Genomic DNA, 12,484 nt, shown 5'->3' with positions numbered 1-12,484 from the left:
AATCAACAAGAAGAGAGATTTAATCCGTGAAACAAAGAGCAGCCAATGAGCTTTAAGTGATGTCCAGGTGTTAGAAAAATATTTCTAGTATTATGTTGATTTAGATACTGAAAAGGACTGCAAGTGAATCAAAACTGCTGTAACCTCCCACATGTGGAGCTGCTCCCTCGTTTCCACAGGTTCCTGCAGACACGCACCCAGTGCCAACAAACACCAAAGCTGGGGTTTAAGATTTTATTTAGGATTCCCTTTAGACCCACGTGTGCCTCAAATAAATAGGTGTATAAATAAATAACTTAAAATCCACTATGGACAGCTGTAAAGCACTTGAGTATTTGTTATCCCCTTGATAGAGCATTAACAGTTTGAATTGATTCAACAGTGCACCTAAATAAAAATTGCATGATAGGAAAAAACCAGCCGATACTGTATTTGCCCGGGTAACCGACAGACAGCAGCTCTGTCTGCCGGAGCAGTTGAGGCGTGTGGATTAAACCCCTGTTTCAGCTGCTGCCCGTCTCCTCCCGCTCTCGGTAGGCTTTGTTCAGCAGCTGTATCTCCTCCTGGTAGCCCGCCCTGGCCGAGTGCTGCTGCTGGCTGTTGCGCCGATGAGCCTCCACGGTGTCCGGGATGGAGATGCTGAAGTCGCTGTTGGACGGGACGAGCAGCGAGTAGGAGGCGCTTTCGCCCAGCTCGCAGCTCACGAAGCGGTTCTCCTTGCGGGAGTAGCGCAGGGAGGGCGAGCGGGCGTGCGCCGAGGACTGGCTGATGCTGCTGATGATGGACACGGTGTCCAGCGCCTCCTCGGTGGCGCAGATCTCCAGCACCTCCAGGTGAATCTTCACGCTCGTGTCCGCAAAGCCCGGCTCCCCGGGGCTCGGCTCGTGGCCGACGCTTTTGGAGCGGTACACCTCGATCTTCTTGGCCGTGGGGGTTATCTTCTGGCCCTCGGAGCTCACCTCGTAGGTGGACAAGGAGAGCGTTTTGCCGCTGGGAGCCTGCAGGGACACGGTGCCCTGGAAGGCGCACAGGGGCACGGCCAGGGCCCCGCCCGAGCGCTGCAGGGAACAACAGCGTTAGTGCTGAGACTGCCCGAAATCCAGCAAAATCTGCCACCGTGCTGGCATTGCCCAAAATCCAGCAAAATCTGCCACCGTGCTGGCATTGCCCAAAATCCAGCAAAATCTGCCACTGTGCTGGCATTGCCCAAAATCCAGCAAAATCTGCCACTGTGCTGGCATTGCCCAAAATCCAGCAAAATCTGCCACCGTGCTGGCATTGCCCAAAATCCAGCAAAATCTGCCACTGTGCTGGCATTGCCCAAAATCAGCCCAAATCAGTCACCGTGCTGGCATTGCCCAAAATCAGCACAAATCTGCCACTGTGCTGGCATTGCCCAAAATCAGCACAAATCAGTCAGTGTGCCAAGACTGCCCAAAATCAGCACAAATCAGTCAGTGTGCCAAGACTGCCCAAAATCCAGCAAAATCTGCCACCGTGCTGGCATTGCCCAAAATCCAGCAAAATCTACCACTGTGCTGAGATTGCCCAAAATCAGCACAAATCAGTCACTGTGCTGGCATTGCCCAAAATCCAGCAAAATCTACCACTGTGCTGAGATTGCCCAAAATCAGCACAAATCAGTCACTGTGCTGGCATTGCCCAAAATCCAGCAAAATCTACCACTGTGCTGAGATTGCCCAAAATCAGCACAAATCAGTCACTGTGCTGGCATTGCCCAAAATCAGCCCAAATCTGCCACTGTGCTGAGTGTGCCCAAAATCAGCCCAAATCTGCCACTGTGCTGAGACTGCCCAAAATCAGCCCAAATCTGCCACTGTGCTGGCATTGCCCAAAATCAGCACCAATCTGCCACTGTGCTGAGATTCCCCAAAATCAACACAAATCTGCCACTGTGCTGAGATTCACCAAAATTAGCACAAATCAGTCACTGTGCTGGCATTGCCCAAAATCAGCCCAAATCAGCCACTGTGCTGAGATTGCCCAAAATCAGCACCAATCAGTTGCTGTGCTGAGAGTGCCCAAAATCAGCCCAAATCAGCCACTGTGCTCCCTTGTTACCTCCTCTTACTGCCTGCTCCTTGCAGGATTTTGCACACCTGGTATTATGACCTGGAAGAGTGGCGAGAAGTTTTTTGTGTTATTATACCCCTTAGTGCATGAAGTCCCAAGTGCCTGTGACTCACTATGAAATCTAGAGAATATGAAAACCAGAGTTTAAATAAAAGCTGATTCCTTCAGTGCAGGGGTATGTCTGGTTAGTCAAACTCTGATTTGCCAGACTGAGCACGAGGCACCTGGAGGGAGAATGAATCTCCACTTGCTGGAATGAGCACTCCAGGTCTGGAGAACGAGACATTTCCCAATCACTTTCTGAAAGTCTTCTCAAGCTTTCTCTTGAGAAATCAGAATTTACTGTTAAAGTGAAAAGGATCCATCAAGCCTCCTCTGTCACTGCCCAGTCAGTAACCAGGGAGACACTGAATGCTGTCATTTCCCACTTGAACAGCTCCAGTGGCAATGTTCAATTCCAGACACCTTTACCTGTTTCTAAAGTACAGAATCCATTTGTCAGAGCAAACCACAATGCTGTGCTCTGGGGAGCACTGTGGATGCAAGTGCTGGGACTAAACCCATGGTTATGGGGCCCAAGGGAGGGATAAATGCATTTATCCTGGGTTTAGGTACAGCCAAGTAGCACTGATTATTACTGGAATTACTTTCAGAATAAATTATTATTAATGAGAACAGAAAGTGACCTTTATCTTGTCCTTGATACCATTATTAAATACCCATTTTTGCTTCTCATGACACATCCATGGCAATAAATAGGAATCCACCAGCAAACCAGACTCTTCTGGAGCATCCTGTGAAGTATTTTGCCTCCCACTCCCACGGTTCCCAGCAGTTCAGTCTTTGCCTTCAGCTCCCAGCCCTTCCCTCACCAAGTTCCACTGAGTGTGGAGGGGATTCCCCAGGTCAGGGCATCCCCCATGCAGCCCCTGCCCACAGTGCCTGGAGACTGTCCTGGCTGTTGGAATCTGGGACAGGGATTTCACCAGAGAGCTCCCTGTACCAGCACAGGCATTGTTTAAAAGCAAAGACCAAAAACTCCCAGTGGAATAGATCACAAATGTCCTTGCTCCCTAGGGAATGCTGATGCATTCTGAGCAGAGAAATCTCTGCGGAATCCATCAAGCAAATCCCCTCATGATTTAATTACACATCCACCTCCCAGAGCTCACACAAGACAGGAAGCAGCTGTGGCTGCCACGAGGCAAAGCCTCCCCCAGCCTCCCTGTGGGTCAGGAGCAGGCTCCCTGTCCTGCTCCCGCTGCCTGAGCAGGGTCTGGGCTGGATTCCCCAGGGAGGATGTTGTCCATAGGGAAGCTTGGGTGTATCTGAGGCCCACAGCAGCTGGAACAGGCTCTGGCAGACAGATTTCCATTTGGAATTGGCCAACGCAGCAGCTGGGGCTGAGTGGGACCCTGCACACCATCCCAGCTGGTTCTGCAGTGTCTGGGGACAGACTCAAGCACAAGGCCCTCGCTAGACTGTCCCTCCCAATCCCTGGTTTCCCAGGCCCTGGAATAGCAGACAGGTGTGCAGCAGTGCCCCAGGGAGCACAGGTGTGCAGCAGTGTGTGAGCACAGGTGTGCCAGCAGTGTCCCATGCAGCACTGTCCCAGTGAGCACAGGTGTGCAGCAGTGTCCCAGGGAGCACAGGTGTGCAGCAGTGTCCCAGTGAGCACAGGTGTGCAGCAGTGTCCCAGTGAGCACAGGTGTGCAGCACTGTGTGAGCACAGGTGTGCAGCAGTGTCCCAGTGAGCACAGGTGTGCAGCACTGTGTGAGCACAGGTGTGCAGCACTGTCCCAGTGAGCACAGGTGTGCAGCAGTGTCCCAGGGAGCACAGGTGTGCAGCAGTGTCCCAGGGAGCACAGGTGTGCCAGCACTGTCCCAGTGAGCACAGGTGTGCAGCAGTGTCCCAGTGAGCACAGGTGTGCAGCACTGTCCCAGTGAGCACAGGTGTGCCAGCAGTGTCCCAGTGAGCACAGGTGTGCCAGCAGTGCCCCAGTGAGCACAGGTGTGCCAGCAGTGTCCCAGTGAGCACAGGTGTGCAGCAGTGTCCCAGGGAGCACAGGTGTGCAGCAGTGCCCCAGTGAGCACAGGTGTGCAGCAGTGTCCCAGTGAGCACAGGTGTGCCAGCAGTGTCCCAGTGAGCACAGGTGTGCAGCAGTGTCCCAGGGAGCACAGGTGTGCAGCAGTGTCCCAGGGAGCACAGGTGTGCAGCAGTGCCCCAGTGAGCACAGGTGTGCAGCAGTGCCCCAGTGAGCACAGGTGTGCCAGCAGTGTCCCAGTGAGCACAGGTGTGCAGCAGTGCCCCAGTGAGCACAGGTGTGCAGCAGTGTCCCAGTGAGCACAGGTGTGCAGCAGTGCCCCAGGGAGCACAGGTGTGCCAGCAGTGTCCCAGTGAGCACAGGTGTGCAGCACTGTCCCAGTGAGCACAGGTGTGCAGCAGTGTCCCAGGGAGCACAGGTGTGCAGCAGTGCCCCAGGGAGCACAGGTGTGCCAGCAGTGTCCCAGTGAGCACAGGTGTGCAGCAGTGTCCCAGTGAGCACAGGTGTGCAGCACTGTCCCAGTGAGCACAGGTGTGCCAGCAGTGTCCCAGTGAGCACAGGTGTGCAGCACTGTCCCAGTGAGCACAGGTGTGCCAGCAGTGTCCCAGTGAGCACAGGTGTGCCAGCAGTGCCCCAGTGAGCACAGGTGTGCCAGCAGTGTCCCAGTGAGCACAGGTGTGCAGCACTGTGTGAGCACAGGTGTGCAGCACTGTCCCAGGGAGCACAGGTGTGCAGCACTGTCCCAGTGAGCACAGGTGTGCCAGCAGTGCCCCAGTCAGCACAGGTGTGCCAGCAGTGCCCCAGTGAGCACAGGTGTGCAGCACTGTCCCAGGGAGCACAGGTGTGCAGCAGTGTCCCAGTGAGCACAGGTGTGCAGCACTGTCCCAGGGAGCACAGGTGTGCAGCAGTGTCCCAGTGAGCACAGGTGTGCAGCAGTGTCCCAGTGAGCACAGGTGTGCCAGCAGTGCCCCAGTGAGCACAGGTGTGCAGCACTGTGTGAGCACAGGTGTGCAGCAGTGCCCCAGTGAGCACAGGTGTGCAGCAGTGCCCCAGGGAGCACAGGTGTGCAGCAGTGCCCCAGGGAGCACAGGTGTGCCAGCAGTGTCCCATGCAGCACAGGTGTGCAGCACTGTGTGAGCACAGGTGTGCCAGCAGTGCCCCAGTGAGCACAGGTGTGCAGCACTGTGTGAGCACAGGTGTGCAGCAGTGCCCCAGGGAGCACAGGTGTGCAGCAGTGTGTGAGCACAGGTGTGCAGCAGTGTCCCAGGGAGCACAGGTGTGCCAGCAGTGTCCCAGGGAGCACAGGTGTGCCAGCAGTGTCCCATGCAGCAGTGCCCCAGTGAGCACAGGTCACTGGACTCTGCTCCTCCTGCCTGGGACAGGCTCTGCACCCAGAGCACACACAGCCCGTGCCGTGTGCCTGGTGCTCCACTGGGCCCTGCTGCCTTCCCAAACAGAAAACCAGCAATCTCAAACAGCTCTGAGGAGTTTGCATTCCTAATTACTTTGGTCAAACACGGCTTGAGATGAAAAGGTCTATTTTTAGAATGTTTCCAGTAAGGGTCCCAGCCTTTTCTTTCCAGAGACAATGAGTTTTCTGTTTGTTTTAAAATAGAGGCTTAGTCTTCTACTTCCCTAAGAGTGCAAATTAGTGGAGTGAAATTAATTACTGCAATGATCTGCCTTTTCTGAGGCTGGCTGCAGTACATGCAGAGCCAGGGGGGCATGGCAGGAAGAGACAAGCTCACCTGAGATGGGCTGAGCCCAGCACTTGCCATTGCCTGTCTGGGCAGACAGACCTGGATTTGTGTCTGTCAGTCCCAGGAGGTGCAACAGAGCACCAAGGTGAGGACACCTTGGAGGGAGGGGCTGTGGGAGCTCCACCCAGCCTTGCCCTCCTGGGCACGTGTCCCTCCTCTCAGCATTCCTCTGCAGCTCCAGAGACAGCCAGTGGCACTGGAACTGCAGCAGGGACAGCCAGCACCACGCAGAGGGCACACGCCTCTGGCAGCAGGGAGAGAAGGTGAAGGTGAAGTGTTACACTGATTTTCCAGCCACAGGAACCTCTTTGGAAATCAGGAACAAGTTCCAAGCAGCCGAGCAGGAAGAGCCCCCTTGGGGAGAGCTCAGCACATCAGCAGGGGTGAGGGGGTGCAGATTCCCACCAGCCAGGGGGAAGCAATGGGAACCTTCAAGGCCATTCCTAACTCAGCCTCTGTGCTGTGCCTGGGGTTCAAGGGAGTGCTCACAGCCTTCCTGCAGCCAGTGAGATGCTGTGTATTTCTCGTGTTAAGCACTCCTGCCTGCTCCTCAGTGAAGTCACTGGCACAGCCTCCCCCTCTCTTTCCTTGCAGGGCACATAAATAGGCCCTGTGCAGCCTCTTCTAAGAGTTTCCTTCAGGCAACCCACAGATGAGGTAGAGAAAACTAATCAGCAAGCCTGGAACAAACTGCTAGCCTGGGAGATTCCTGTTGCCTGAGGGCACTGAAGCATAGACAAAATAAGACATGACATATTTACACTCAATCCCTTTAGGAAGGGAGATACACGGGTATTTTATGAGATGTTAAAGGTATTTTTCAAAAATGCAGCTGAGCAGGCGTTGGAAATGACAAGTACAATTTTCTCTCTCCCTCTCCATTACAGCCATCCTATCAGATACTCAATAAACCCTGCTGCCTCGTTCTCTCATGCCACTATTATTGCAGAGAAAACACTTTGATAGAGCAACTCTTTACTCACAGAACAGACAATGAAGAGACACCCAGCTCCACAGTCATTACTGTCACCCCAAGGAAGTGCCACTCTCCAAGCCCACAGCTTCCAGAGGGAACCAAAGGCACCCTGGGTCCTGTCTGGCACCTGCTCTTCAAACATTAAACTCCACCAAACTGGCTGATCCCACATCCACGGGGATGGCTGCTCTCCCTCCTGCTGTCAGTTCTTACAGCCCCTCCTCCTGATGAGGAAATCAGCAGCACTCCAGCAAGAGCCCCTGTATTGATGGACTCCCAGAAGAGCCCCTGTATTTCCTGCAGAAGGATGTGGCCAATCAATGCTGGGGGAGTCTCCCTCTTTAACAGGTGTAGGAAATGCAGAGTAATGAGAACAGAGTGACTTTTCTTAGGCTTTGGGACTTCCAGGCAGGATGGATAAAGGAGATGGTTTTCAGCTTAACAACATGTGGCCCAAATTGATCTTTCATCCAACATAAACCTGAGCAATGCACTAAAGTTATTTTTGCAAAGCTTGCAGGGGTTTCAGGCTCTGCCCTTTCCCAGCTGCAAAGCAAATGTCAGCTGTGAAGCTCTGGCAGCTCCTGCTGAATGTCAGAACCAGGCAGAACTGTGACTGCAAAGCCTGGAGCTTTTACCCCATAGGAGCTTCGGTGCCTGGCAGGGGGTTATACCTGGGAAGGTGTCAGAAGGGGATGAGCTGCGATTCTTTGTAAGGCAGGAAGGGAAGAGCATGTCCAGAAGGGCACATAAAACACCCCCAGGCAGTCACTGCCAGCTGCTCACAAAGAGCTGCTCACACCTGCTGCAGTCCCAAGGCTGCAGCTGAACTGGCACCAGGGGACATGGGGAAAGAAATTTTCTTTTTTTTTTTTTTTAACATCATCTGTAAACTCCTGCAAGGAGTTATGAACCTGATACAGTGATTTCATTTACCAAGCTGTACATGGCACATGAGGCTTTGGCCAGAACTGGTAGATTAAAACCAGGCTGAGTCATCACTCCCTTTTGCCCCCAAATGCAGAATTCTTCTCTGCACACTGCCACAGAGGGAGCATTGGTTTTTTATGAAAGGGATGATCAGTCCCATTTGAAATATCAGCCAAATTCCTACTGTGACTCAGATGATAAATTTGTGTTTATCAGATGGAGAGAGAAGCCCATACTTGAATACAAAATACACCTTATCCATCTCCTGTGCACGTGCAGAGGCTGAGCACGAGCTGATCTGGCTCTGAAGTCACCCTGCTTGGATTAGGTGACTTCCAGAGATCCCTTCCTCCATGAAGCCTTCCAGAGCTCCTGTCTCACAGACTTCACGTGGGCTCTCACCCCACTCCCACCTGCTGTAATGCCCAATGGCCACTGAATTCCATGGTGGAATCATCTGGAAAATGTCATCTTTTGGAGAGAAACTTCCTATTCCTTAAGATAAGGTAACATAATTCATACCTAATTCTCACCACATACAAATCATGCAGGTGCACACAAAATAAGAAAACCCCATGATTAAGAAGACAAGTGAGAAATTACTGCAGGATCAACACCTGCAAATAGGTCTGTGGTTACTAAACATTATACAATGCCACGTATGAGTCTTGCTAAAAAATGGGACTCGCAGAAGTGAAAATCATTCCTATTTCTTAAGGAAACTGTTATTATCAGAGAAGAACAAACTGCCCCTTTACCTGCCGAGGGTTCCTCTCAGACCTGCTCCGGCACCACTCCCAGTCCGAGAGCTCGGGTGTGGGGCTCTCCTGGTGGCACAGCCTCCACTCTGGTCCTTCAGGGAACGGGCCAGTGCTGGTGCCCTGCTGGTCCTGGCAGGGCCCTGGGCCAGCAGCAGGGGTGCCCCGGGGGCCGTGTGTCACTGCCCTGGTGCCACTGTCCCTGCCCCTGCCCGGCTGCCCGCAGGCAGAGCTCACCAGGCTGGGGCAGGACGAGGGCTTTCCATCCCTGCTGGCCTGGGGAGGGCTCTCCAGGGATATCCTGTAGATGCCACAGCCTTGCTGGAACGACAGGTTGAACTCAAACCCGCCGCGCTTGGCTAAGCAGGAAGGAAAGAAACTGTGTTAGGAGTTGGGACTGAAAAGAAAAATGAGATTACAAACACAATGCAAATGGCATGCTAAAACATGGAATAAATTATCCAGCTTCTGCTGGAAACAGGCAATTTTCCCTCCATTAGAAAAATGAATTGTTGAGAAGAAAGACTTCTGAGAAGGAGCTGCCTTCTGGATGAACTGCAGTGTTCTCTCTGGGGAAGTGGCTAAAAGGGCAGCAGGGGCAGCACAAGCCATTCTGCACCTGGATGATGTGTTTAAAGCAAGTGAAAGCCATGCACTGAGGATGGCTTCTCTCTAAGATTCAGGAGTTCTTTCTCCCTGAGCAAGGAGGGAATGTCGGGAATTCGTCCACTGATGGTAGAGGATTTTCACCACAGACAATGGGAAACAACTCCCACATCCTCAGAAATATTTAGCCCTTAACATTTGCAGTTGAGACCAGATGATCCCTGTGAGCCTCTTCCACCTGACCCACTCCGTTCCTCCATCTATTTTTACACAAAGCCCAAGGAAAAACAGGGCTCTAGAGGATGCCAAGAAAGTTACCAGGGAAGGTGTGGCAAGCTCTGTCACACCAACAACCCTTCCACACTTACTTTTGGCCCCTTGTGAAGCCACTGAATAGGAGTCCCTCCTGCAGTTGATGATGCAGCCACAGGGCAGGTGGAGCCAGTGCTGGGACAGGACAAACACCGGGGTGACTGCAGCAGCCAGCACGGTCAGCAGGAAGCTCAGTGTCTCAAAAGAAAGGCTCTGCAGCCCAGTGATGTACTGGACAGCCATCTGTATCTGAAAGGCAGAGCATTTTGAAATTTAAATCACTCTGGGCACAGGAGATGCTTCCAGGAACAAGGAGAACATCTCACTGTGGATATGACACCACTGTAGGACACAGATTGCCATTAGTGTTTGCTGAGGACAACACTTCTGGCTCCACCAGACAGCGCAGGAGATGCACTGACTGCTCTCCTCTCATGGGGCATTTCTCAGAAAAACCCTCACTGGAGCTAAATATAGATGCTGAGCACCACTGAAGAGCTGCCAGTGCCAGCCAGTCCCGTGTGGTAGCGAGGAGCCCCAGCCTCACACAGCCACGGGCAGGGGGAAGTGCCCCATGTTCCCTGTTCCCAGCCCATCCCTTTCTCAGGTTCCTGTTCCCAAACACACACACATGCCCACGGCAGCACTCCCTCCTGCCCCAGCACTACAAAGGTGCCACCAAACTGCATTTTTCTACCAAACTCCTATTTTTAAACCCAAAGGATGTGTCTCAGAGGACAGGACAGAGGGGCGCTTAGCTCAGCTCCCAGCCCCAGAATGCTGAGCAAGCCCTGTCCCACAGCTGGCAGTGCCAAGGGGGACCTTACTGCCCTGGTGTTCACGTGACACGAATGATGTGATGGGAGAGCGTCAGAGCTCTGAACCAGGCTCTGCCAAACCCACTGGGCACCAGTGAAACTCATGCAGTGACACAGACCTGCTGGAGAGGACTTCTGCTGGCTCAACTACACTATGAGGAACAGCTGCAATGGCCACTGTTCATCTCTTTCAACCCATGGCCCACAGGTGACGTCCCACTGAAATGTAAGTGAGCATTGCAAAGTGAAGCCATCTGAGAATTTACCATCATTGGCAGCCAGAGAAGGACTTTGGTCAGTGCCAGGATCAGCGAGAATCGTTTCTGGGCCAAGCCCACCGTGGAGCTCCTGCTCTGTGTGCTGCTCTCAGCCACACCCTTCACAAAAACCGCCTCCGAGGTGTGGAAAGGCTCCCGGGTTTTGTCCCCAGGGTCCAGCAGTGGCAGCGGAGGGGCAGCAGCTCCATCCCCCCACCGTGTCCCGGGGGAGCTGCAGCCTCCAGAGCCCTGCAGGTGCTCGGTGTGCAGCAGCTGGGGCTCACCTGAGCACAGCAGCTGCAGGGTGAGGGGAACGGCCAGCCCTGCCAGGAGGGAGAAGCACAGCGAGTACACCACGAACACAAACAGGATGTAGGAACTGGCACAGTCGGCAAAGCAGCCCCAGGACGTGGGGATGTACCTGCCCCAGCCACAGAGAGGCAAAAAGCACAGCAGCAGACTGACGGTCCAGATGGTGAGGATGGCCCATACCACGCTCACACGGCGCTTGGAGGAGCTGCAGCTCAGCGTCCCGGTCGTGTTGAGGGTGCAGAAGTTGTAAGAAACTATAAGAGACCCTTTCAGGTTGCTAGAAATGCCCTGGAATAAATACAAAAACGCTGAGGTGGTGCACAGAGGCTGGGGGAGGACTTCTCTTGACCACTGCATGAGCATGAAAATAATCACTGGCCCGATGCTGATCAGATCATCTGCTGCCAAAGAGGTCACAATCATGGAAACCGTGGTTTTGGTCTGCAGTTTCAGCAGGGAAACTAGTGAATAAATGCTGCCCAGAAGGGCCGGGAGTGCAATGGCAACAGTCAGGCAGAACAGAAAGACATTCCAAGTTCTCTGCTCACTGGGTTTGTCCGTAATGCTGTGATGCTCAGTCAAGAAGCTCGTCCCATTGAGTGACAAATTACCAGGAGTTACCGACATTGTCCTGGGCATGTTTTCCTTTGCCTTCTCACTGATTCTGCAAGTGTTCATCAGCTGAAACCAGAACTGTCAGCTCCACATAACAAGTTTCTTTGTTTTCCTAGACTGTCTTCTGTGGCATCTGATGAAGAAATATGCAGGTGGCAGCACCCCTAATGACCAGAACTCATGCTCTCAAAAAGCCAGGCAACAATGAAGCAGCAAAGGTGCTGGGGAAAAAAAAAAAAAAAAAAAAAAAAGGAATTCTTCAAGATCGTTCCGGTGCTGTCAGGTGGTGAATTGGGGCTGCTGGGGTGTCCGCATGCTGCTCCCCGTGCCGGGTGGCAGGCACTGCCTCACCGGCCAGCGCGGCTGCAGCGGGCAGAGCACGGCCGTGCCCGGGCTGGGGCAGCCGGAGCAGCATCGGGAGAGGCGGCGGGAGCTGCAGGAGCTGCGGCGGGAGGAGCCGTGCCGGCAGGACGGAGCGGGCAGCAGGGATGCTGCCAGCCCGGCCCCTCCCGGCTGAGCGGCAGCGGAGCCGCGTCCCCGCCAAGCCACACCTCCGCTGAGCGCGGCCGGCTGATGTCAGCCCGGGAGGGCAGCCCGGGATGGCACTGCCCGGGATGGCAGCGCGGGATGGCACTGCCCGGGATGGCACTGCCCAGCATGTCACTGCCCGGGAGGGCACTGCCCGGGATGGCACTGCCCGGGATGGCACTGCCCGGGATGGCAGCCCAGGATGGCACTGCCCAGCGTGGCACTGCCCGGGATGGCACTGCCCGGGATGGCACTGCCCGGGATGGCAGCCCAGGATGGCACTGCCCAGCGTGGCACTGCCCGGGATGGCACTGCCCGGGATGGCACTGCCCAGCATGGCACTGCCCGGGATGGCACTGCCCAGCATGGCACTGCCCGGGAGGGCACTGCCCGGGATGGCACTGCCCGGGATGGCACTGCCCGGGAGGGCAGCCCAGGATGGCAGCCCAGCATGGCACTGCCCGGGATGGCAC

At 54.3% G+C, this 12,484-nt stretch overlaps 1 protein-coding gene across 1 annotated transcript; it reads right to left on the bottom strand.

Annotated features, from left to right (window-relative positions):
• Positions 1–272: 272 nt before the first annotated feature.
• Positions 273–11,556, bottom strand: GPR149 (G protein-coupled receptor 149). The gene is made up of 4 exons (XM_059855899.1): positions 10,566–11,556; positions 9,538–9,730; positions 8,564–8,922; positions 273–1,058 (listed from the first exon to the last, which is right to left on the bottom strand). Exons 1-4 carry the CDS (start codon positions 11,544–11,546, stop codon positions 504–506), a joined length of 2,088 nt encoding a protein of 695 aa, XP_059711882.1. The 5' UTR covers positions 11,547–11,556; the 3' UTR covers positions 273–503.
• Between the last annotated feature and the right edge of the window lie 928 nt (positions 11,557–12,484).

Source organism: Haemorhous mexicanus, chromosome 10, assembly GCF_027477595.1.
Source record: "Haemorhous mexicanus isolate bHaeMex1 chromosome 10, bHaeMex1.pri, whole genome shotgun sequence".
Taxonomy (NCBI): domain Eukaryota; kingdom Metazoa; phylum Chordata; class Aves; order Passeriformes; family Fringillidae; genus Haemorhous; species Haemorhous mexicanus.
This window is presented reverse-complemented; position numbering and strand designations above follow the sequence as displayed.